The sequence below is a fragment of the Stylophora pistillata genome, chromosome 2 (genome assembly GCF_964205215.1).
Source record: "Stylophora pistillata chromosome 2, jaStyPist1.2, whole genome shotgun sequence".
NCBI classification, from domain to species: domain Eukaryota; kingdom Metazoa; phylum Cnidaria; class Anthozoa; order Scleractinia; family Pocilloporidae; genus Stylophora; species Stylophora pistillata.
Genome location: NC_142520.1, coordinates 31201815 through 31211814, shown reverse-complemented (window position 1 = coordinate 31211814; position 10000 = coordinate 31201815). Strand labels below are relative to the sequence as shown.

At 36.0% G+C, this 10000-nt stretch overlaps 1 protein-coding gene across 1 annotated transcript in view; it reads left to right on the top strand.

Annotated features, from left to right (window-relative positions):
• The first annotated feature begins 5843 nt into the window (after nucleotides 1–5843).
• Nucleotides 5844–10000, top strand: part of LOC111328025 (coiled-coil domain-containing protein 6) — a 12677-nt gene continuing 8520 nt past the window's right edge. Inside the window, exons 1-4 of the mRNA XM_022932368.2 lie at nucleotides 5844–6087; nucleotides 8592–8741; nucleotides 9390–9518; nucleotides 9988–10000. The exon at nucleotides 9988–10000 is cut by the window's right edge and continues 91 nt beyond it. Of these exons, the coding sequence (XP_022788103.1) occupies nucleotides 5866–6087; nucleotides 8592–8741; nucleotides 9390–9518; nucleotides 9988–10000 (514 nt within the window). The 5' untranslated portion in view covers nucleotides 5844–5865. The remainder of the gene's footprint in view (nucleotides 6088–8591; nucleotides 8742–9389; nucleotides 9519–9987) is intronic.

Below are 10000 nucleotides of genomic sequence, written 5' to 3'. Positions count from 1 at the left end.
CAAGGACAAAAATGTTATGAAACTTAGAAGGGAGTTAGCAGGTAATCACAGTCACAACCTAACGGAGAAAGAGGTGAAGTACCTCTGCCACTTTCAATCAATCAATCAATCAATCAATCAATCAATACTTTATTTACCCACGTAGCGTCGAGGAGCTCATAGAGCTCGTTCAAAATACGTACGTGCCTCTAAGATTAAGAATCTAAAAAACCTAATACATACTGTCAAAACCTAATTGATTAGAAATTGAAATAACTAACAATTAATATTAAAATTTAAGTTTGTACAGTAAAATTCAAAGTCACTTAAATACAGGTACAAAATGGTGAAGCAATAGCTTAAATGATTTAAAATCAAGATTAAAAATTAAGTTTGTACAATGAAATTGAGAGTCACTTAAATACAAGTATAAAATGGAGAAGCAGCTAAAGTTTCAATGTTCTCAATAGCTTCTTAAAAAGGTTGATATTATTGGCCAGTTTTACACTTGTAGGTAATCCATTCCACAGCTGCGCACACATATCAGTAAAAGATTTTTTCATAAAATTTAAATTAAATTTAGGTGCGCACAAATTAATGCCGGTTCCTCTCAGATTGTACATATTTCCCTAAAACTAAAAAAATCTCTGATATATTTGGGACCGTCGTTATGCAAACATTTATATAACAGAATAAGGGATTGTTGTTTGCTTCTCTGGTCTAACGTTTCCATATTCAAGATTCGCAGCAATTCATCATAAAGGGTAGACTTGAGATAACCTAGCAGTGATCTAAGAATATAATAGTTGGCATCTTCTAGCCGATTCGCTTGCACTTTCCACAATCCAAGAAAGAGGGGGCAACAGTATTCAAAATGAGGGAGAATGAAAGTTTTATAGAGCCTTAACATAACATTGCCAGGGACAAAACGCCTGATTCTCCTGAGTGCGCCACTTTTAGCGTATACCTTTTGAAGCTGTTTAGTAATGCGGTCCTCGAAAGATATCATGCTATCAAGTTCAACGCCAAGTATTTTTATAGATGGCAGTGTCTCAATGACAGAGCTATGTATGGCCAGGTCGTAACTGTACTTACAGGGACCAATGGGTACTGCTTCCGTCTTTGTGTTGTTGATCACCAGATGATTCTCTCGAAACCACGATGGTAACCGCTCAAGACCATTATTCACTACAAATTCGAGAACCATGGGCGAGACGTCTGAGGCATACATAGTTGTGTCGTCGGCGTATAACCTCAGAGATACATCCGGTATGGCGTAGTTCAAGTCATTTATATAAATGTTAAACAGCAGCGGTCCGAGGAGGGACCCTTGGGGAACGCCCACCATTACTTCTGAGTAGCTGGAGCAAACACCGGACAACTTAACTCGCTGTCTTCGCCCCAACAAATAGTAAGAAATCAAGTTTAATGCAGACGGAGAGGAGCCATACGCTTTTAACTTAGCCAATAGGAGGTTATGGTTAATAGAATCGAATGCTTTGGACAGGTCCAATGCCACGGCTATAACTGCCTCCCTTTTGTCAAGGCTTCGCCTCCAGTCCTCAGTCATCTTCAAGAGTGCGGTGCAACAAGAGCGTTTCTTCAAGAACCCAGATAGATTCGGAGAAAGATGTTCATTTTAATTTTAAAACTAGTGGTTTCTACGGCCTTCCAAAGATACGTAAAAGCGAGATCATTTGCCAGGATGCTAAGGTCCAAAAGAAACCATACATCAAAGTTCTTAGGCCAGCAGATCTCAAATTCAGGCCCCTAGTAACTGGTCCTAGATGTCCAACGAGTAGACTCAGTAACTTTGTAGACATCCTTATCAAGCCGTTTACTTCACATGTTCAAAGTTATCTGATGGACGCCATCGATTTCCTCAATTCATTATTTACCAAAGACAGTATCGGAAAGTACAATATTGGTCTCCTTTGACGTGACTAGCTTGTACACAAACATCAACCATGAACTCGGCGTAAAGGCCATGGAATACTGGATCAACAAATATCCAGGGAGCCTTAACTCACGTTTCAGAAAAGAACTTATCATCGATTCAATCCTTTTAATATTGACGACTAATACTTTCACCTTTGATGATAGAATATTCCTTCAAAAGAAAGGTACTGCGATGGGAACGAAAATGGCTCCCAGTTATGCAACCCATGTTCTCGGGTATTTGGAGAACGAATTATACAGCCAGGTCTCTGACAAAATGGGAGAAGAAATAGGCCATTATGTTTACACAAATTGGAGAAGATTCTTGGATGACTGTTATATAAACTTGCCTTACGGTGAGAAAAAATTAAAGGAGCTTCATGAACTTTTGATGACAGCATTCAACTTACTGCTGAAACAAGCTGCAAAGAACTCCCGTTCCTTGACGTGATGATAAGAAAAGACAATACTCACCTAACAACCGATATTTATCATAAACGGACGGATTCATTCCGATACCTCCCATATACATCCAGCCATCCAAGACACACTAAAAATAACATACCATACAACCTGGCTCGGAGGATATGCATGACTGATTATTGAGGACCAGGACAGAAGGAAACGGCGCCTCCACGACCTCAAAAAAATCCTGCTGAGGAAACAATATCCAGCTGAAATCATTGATTACGGTGTAAACAAGGCCCTCACCCAGACAACGGAAGAGTTAAGAAGTGTGAGAGAACAAAGTACCGAAAATAACCTCCTTTGTCTGATAACAACTTACAATCCCAACAATCCGCAAGTATTTCAGTTGGTCAGGAAAACACTTCCAATGTTGAACGAAAGCTCCTCATTAAAATCTATTATGAGCAAGATTAAAGTAATCCACAGTCAGCGACAATCAAGAAACCTAAAACTGATGTTAACAAACTCCTATTTCTCTAAGCAAAAGGACACAGATCCGGAAGTTAAAATGTGTGGAACAAAACGTTGCGGAGCATGCCCCTACTTAAATCAGGGTAAAGAATTCACCTTCCTCGCCACGAATGAAACATTTCGGATAAAACATTCGATGAACTGCACATCAACAAACTTGATTTACGTAATAACATGTGCAGGATGTGGACATAATTATATAGGAGAAACGGGTAATGTCCTGACATATAGTCAATGACAGTCCACAAATTAGAGACCCGCACACACGTATGCTGGGAGTCAGCAAACATATTGATGAATGTGCTGCGGGATTGACCCCTCAGTTCACTATCTTTCCGTTTTACAAGATTTTCGGCCCTTCTGAGATCATGAGAAAGAACAAAGAAAGATTTTTTATTTCTAAATATAAACCCGCTCTTAATGATTTGAAATTACGCTAATTGCTCGCGCGTGCTTCGAATTACAATAACCATTGTAATTACAATTAGATCTGTGACGTAATAAGTCAATAAACACGCTTTCCTATGCCTGAAGAGCCGCAACAGCTGTGAAACGCGTAGCACAAAAGCAAAGAAAAAGAAAAAGAGGAATTTCGTTTTTCATTTATTTCAGTATCTTTATTCGACACAAAAGTTTACAGTTTGTTTACAGTTTGTTTACATTATATATATATATATATATATATATAATATTTAAACAAACTGTAAACTTCTGTTTCTAATAAAGATACTGAATACGTATGATGCACGATCCTCGCAGTAGATAGCGCTATTTATGCAATAGCGAAAATCAGACCCGATAAAAATCAGGCCTGTACGGGACTCGAACCACTGACCTCTGCGATACTAGTGCAGCGCTCTACCAATTGAGCTAACAAGCTCATATATTCGTTCTTATCCACATGAAGCCTCTTTAATCAAGCGAAGTGAAATAATATCCAATTGTAGACATCGGCGCGCGGACGGTTTTCAAGATTTGAATTTTTTAAACAATGTCATGTGATCACGTTGCTGGGTTAGAGTTAACCGTCACGATGCCTCAGTGTGTATGGAGTTTGACTGATGAGTGGATCAACTTTTGTTGGTCTACGAAACAGGCTGTATTAAAATCCATATGTGCATAACTTGAGTAGTCCATTTGCTACTATATATATATATATATATAATTATACCTCAAGATTTCTCAAGATTTAGGTTACTTGAACTTTTACTGCAGCAAAAGTTCAAGTAACCTAAATCTTGAGGTATAATTATCCATAGCTCTAGCGCTGCTATTGAGCACTTTTTAGTAGATGATGATCTCATTCCGCTATTTTGGTTATATATATATATATATATATTTAACAACAACAAACATATGAAACATATGTGTGAAACATATATATATTTATAAACGTAAAAAACCTTATCCTTGAATCGGAGAGTGCTCTACAATCATGGAGCTTTGTAAACAATTATTTAGGAAAATAAAAATTAAAACTTCGCACTAAAACTTCGCACTACAGATCTGTTTCAAAAGGGTTAAAAGTCCTCTCTCGTCAGGTGGCGTGAAGCGATTCACGAAACAGGCTTGTCGGGAAATGTAGTTACGTCCTTTTTTCCTCTCATAATATTTATTCTGCTCTGCTTCAACGTATTGAGCACTGTTCCACGCGAAAATCGACTTGCAGACTTCCTATATATAAATATATATATATATATATATTTATTAAAAACTGGATCATTGGATAATGCAATTTAAGACTTTTTATTGGCTTAGTCATTATGGTATATGAGCCAATATACCATAATCTCATATCTGTACATGGAAACATCCGGTTTCTTCTTACAAAATAAAGTCAAGAAGATTTGTCTAATATCTTGGGAGCGTTTTTTTTTTAAAACAATTATTCCACTCGCACTTGTTGGATATGAGATGATTGTAGCCAACTCGGCGCTACGCGCCTCGTTGGCTATCTATCATCTCATGTCCAACGCGCGCTCGTGGAATAATTGCTAAATATATATATTCAGTAGAATTACGTGTCACTAAACAAATTCTACCTATCGAACTTTAAAACTTAGCTTTTATTCACTTTCAGTAGAATTACGTGTCACTAATTATAGGAACTAAGTTTCACACCGCCTAGTTATAGGAATTAAGTTTCACACCGCATAATTAGCATTCTGTATGTAAGGTATGTCTTCCCTTGGAATAACCACCGTCTGATGATTGCGAAAGCATGAAACTACGAGTTGTTGATTTTACTATTTCTATATAAATGTAATTAAAAACTGGATCATTGGATAAAGCAATTCAAGACTTTTTATTGGCTTAGCCATTATGGTAATGATCATACCGTACTGTAATATCTGCATATTGTAATATCCGGTCTCTTCTTACTAAATAAAGTGGAGAAGATTTGTCTATTATCTTGGGGGCATTTTTTTTTAATAAAAAAATTATTCCACTCGCGCTTGTTGGATATGAGATGATTATAGCCAATGAGGCGCGTAGCGTCGAGTTGGCTCAATCTATCATCTCATATCCAACGCACGCTCTTGGAATAATTGTTAAAATAGCGTACACTTGTCTTAGAGCGTCACCTCGGTCTTCAGCAGCTAGGGAGGCATTTCAAAAAAATATTTTTGACCATTGTCAATATACCCTACCTATTGTTTAGCAGTTACTACAACTGTTTGAAACAACTCACACCTCTAATAGAATAAGAAAGCTCGGCAAACTAAACATTCTGAGTATCGTTAAAGAATGTAACCTCAGAACCTCAGACTTTTTATGGCTCCGCCACAGCTATAGCCAGTCATGCAAAAAGCCTCTTGTAAGAATGAGAGAGATGGTTTTTCCATCTTGTTTCGTACGCGAGACAAAAAAAAAATCATAATCTTTCTCAAGTGATCACTGGTTTGCGTAGTTGTTAGAGGTGCACTGCGTACAGGACACCCAAGACATTTTTTTTTTCTTAATCTAAGAGGTACCCATAGTGCATAGTGGCGAACGTGTGTTTCCAATATGGCGAGCTCTTTGAGCTCCTCTATGGAAGTCACAGGATTTAGTGACAGTGACATGAGCGCAGACGAAAGCACCTCGTCTGTTGCTCACAGAGAGAAAAATCTCATGTCCCTTTTGAAGCAGGAAAACAGAGTATTGAAAATGGAGCTAGAAACATGTAAACTGCGTTGTAAACAACTTCAAGAGGAAAACAGGGCTCTTCGCCAGGCTAGCGTCTCAATTGTAAGTTCATGTTTGAAATTCACCCGACACTTCTATGTTTCTAGGTCGTGAAATACTTTGTATTTGCCATGTTTGCATTTGAACAGGCTGCGGTGTTCATTTTTCAAATGTATAGAACATTTGTTTGATGCGCACAACGGAGGTCACAAGATTGTTATTAATAGAAAGAATTAAGCTCTTTAAGGCTATTGGTGGTGACGAAAATAGAATGTGAAGTAACCTATGTTGGGAGCAGCAACCAATTGTGATATTAAAGAGAATAAAGAGAGGTGGAACAAACTGACATACCAAACCTGGAATTGTTCCATAAATAACATGTACAAAAGAACTTGAATGTGTTATTATCTATTGTATTCAGGGTCAATTTAATTTCTTGTAATCTAAAGCAGACTTTCCTGGGACCTACCCTTGATGTCCACAATGGAATGTGTCTGTTTAAAGTAAATACATCACAATGCTTTGCAGTAAAACTCAATACACCACATAACAACTCAATTCAGTTCAAAGGTAAAAAAAGCTGAGTTTTAGTTATGGTCAGTGTAACATTTTCAGTCATCCCAGACCTCCTATATATTCTATATATCCTATAATTTGTATAGAATCCTATAAAGAGCCTATATTTTATGAAATCCTCCTATGTTTCCCTTAAATTTGATTAAAATAGCACAACTGTGGAATGATGCATTTATATTTTTAATGCACTTTTTAGCATTTTTGCAGACAAAAGTTAATTAAATTCTTTCCCATGAATATTCACTCACTATTTCTTATTATTTGGTGAAGCCAATAAAAAGGAGTATTAAAATTGATGTTAAAAATGTAATATGAGGCTTCCTGTGGTAGTAAACTCCAACAAACTGCTACTAAGGTTTCATATTTCAACCAAATTTTTTTCAATTTCGGAGAGTTCATGTTCAGTGCAAACTGAATTACCCAAGCCAGGTTTTACATATATTTTAGTGCAATATTTGACAACCTTATGGCGTGAATCTCAAGGTAAACCAAGGTGTAGTACATGCCTAAAATTTTAATCGCAACTTTCAGCTAAAATATCAATTTCTTTTAGTTAAGATTAAAGCAGTTCTAAAATATTAGTGTTCGATGTTCAAATTACTGCTGAGTTGAATATCTGCCACCAAACTAGAAGTAAAACCCTCAATGAACTGGTGCATCAGAAAATATTTTCTCTCTCTTTCCTCCCTTTTGCATGCAAGCAAAATTTTGAGAACAGCCTGTTTCATCTTAAATTTTGGTTGTTTTGAAGTCCCTGACTGCAAAAATAGTTTTTTTTCTATTTTCTCCAAACTGAGGCAGCCTTTCTGAAAAAAAACTAAATCACATTTAGTTACTTACCAATACCTATTGATGGGCAAAATGTGAGCACAAAAATTTTCCACTCTGGCCATTGGTAGCTGAATTTTTATAGGCATTTACTCTTAAAAGCTTTTTTGGCTCCTTTAAAGTGCCTATATTTTGGGAGAAAATGCTATATTTTCCTATGTTTAGAACTTGCAAAGGCTATATTTCCTATCAAGTTGTTCAAAAAAGTGGCTGGGATGCCTGCATTTTTATTTTCTTGCGATCTTGGTATATATGTACAAATTATTACAACATAGCAAGCACAAGTCTTACCTAATTCCAAAGGAGCTACCATGATAAAAATCCTTATGTATGCACAGTTGTGTCCATAACATGACATATAGTTTCACTTCGGCTGAAAGTTCCAGTGGAGTTAAACCACCAGGTTGTATAACTTTCAAGATGGTTTTTTTGTTATTTCTTGATTGAGGTAGACCTTTTAGAGCTCAAAATGAAAAGACAATATCATGCTTAACAGTACTAGTTTTGAAAAGCAATGGGCATGTAGCTCTTTCAAGTGACAAAATTTGGTTTGGAGTTGACAATACTTCATTCCCAAAGGTGATGCAAATTATGGTTGAAAACAAAACTGAGTTTTCTGACTTCAAGTGAGGCTGTGCAACACAAATATTGATAAATATTGATATGTCCCAAAAGTGTTGTTTGACAGAATTATTTTATTTTGAAATCATACCTTACCATGCCACTATAAATTCTATTAAACAACAAGTCAAGCAGGGTAAATCTAGCACAGTCTTGTAAATGCGAAAATATTTGTTAGTATTTTCGCTTCCTTTTTCTAACAGTTGATATTATGTTTTAAGTGCTGATATTTCTTAAAAGTATTGTTCAATAGAGGATTATAATTTTAGAATCATACAAATTCAGAATTTTCAAAATTTTCAGCACAAACCTATGCAATTTTCTGGCCATGAATTCTATTAAACAAGGATTGAAGCAGGCTGAATTTACTACACAGTCTCATACAAGCAAGAACTGGAACAGAAAATTAAATTCTTAGAATAGATATTTAGTCTTAAATGTTTTTTGGTCATTTTTGCCTTGATCGAGATAGGGGTTCATTGTAAAGTGGGTTTTTTATTTTTATAATGATAATAAGATATGTTTTGTCTTTGCACATGCAGCAAGCAAAAGCAGAACAAGAAGAAGAATTTATCTCAAACACTTTGCTGAAAAAGATTCAGTCTCTAAAGAAGGAGAAGGAAACCTTGGCAATGAATTATGAGCAAGAAGAGGAATTTCTCACCAATGACTTGTCAAGAAAACTTATGCAGGTAGAAAGCACTCTTCCTTTTTGGAATGTAAACATTCTTTGCTCTGTTTGATGTCTGGTTGGAAGATTAATTTAAGTGATTGTGTCCTCTGTACTTTGCTACTTGTGGTGTTTGTATTGCTTGTAAAGGAAGCCTTGATTCTTCAATCCTGCCCAAATACTATGAGAACTGTATATCAATTCTATTTTCTGAGGTGGTAATAGAATGTGGTAATTTTGTCTTAGTGTGTTGTGGTAAATGTATCATCAGTGTAAAGTCAGAAGAGCTGTTAGTATCATGTCATGTCATGTATCATATTATGTCCTTGCTTGTTGCCTATAAAGGATACTTGTAAGTTAAGAAAAATAGACCATCAATGAACCCAGGGAAGCCAGTGAGAATCAAGAATCTCACAAGGAGCAATAATTTAGCATCATGTGTATTTTGGCTGAGGGGTATCTAACACCCTTAAGTTAATATAATTGCAAGTATGACTTGGAAAGAAAACTAGGGTTTTGAAAGACAAAATTACAGTGGATACTTTATAAATTTAATTACTGGCAGCAAATGTGATGTAGCCAAGGACTATGACTGTTTTTGTGTTTGAAACAAGTTGTAAGAGAAGTAAGCTGTTCAGAATGTAGCTGATGTGCTTTCTGCTAAATTAAGTTGCGTCAAGAAAAGATTCAGTTGGAACAAACTTTAGAACAAGAACAAGAGTATCAAGTCAATAAGCTGATGCGGAAGATTGACAAGCTTGAGTCAGATGTCACTTCAAAACAGACCACTTTGGAACAGGTAATTCATTTGATAGACTAAAGCTGACCCAAAATGGTTTGGTTAATTTTAAACAGCAGCTCCCTTATGAATTAATATTCCCTTGCTTTTTTCAGTGATCCCTCAGAAATGGTGTCAAATGAATGTTCAGTCATTGTCAGAATGTTTTGATCATTTTTGTAACACATTAAGTTAATATAGCAACTTTACAGCCTTTTAGAAATGCCCTTAATTTAGCTCTATGTGGCTGCAACTTAAAATGAGTGGGGTGGTTCCATTTTACAGTTTGTATTGATTTGTAATTAACAAGATTAAGCTTTCTTAAAGTTTTTCATGATTCTTTACATACAGTTCAGAGGGGCCTGATATTTTCGATAGGTTAAAATGGCTTGGAACATATAATGGTTTGGAATAATGTGGATAAAAGCTGAAGGTCAGCCTGTTAAACCAGTGAAAGCATGGCAAGTTTTAATTTTGTTCATCTTATTAGTTGAGAAAAGAAA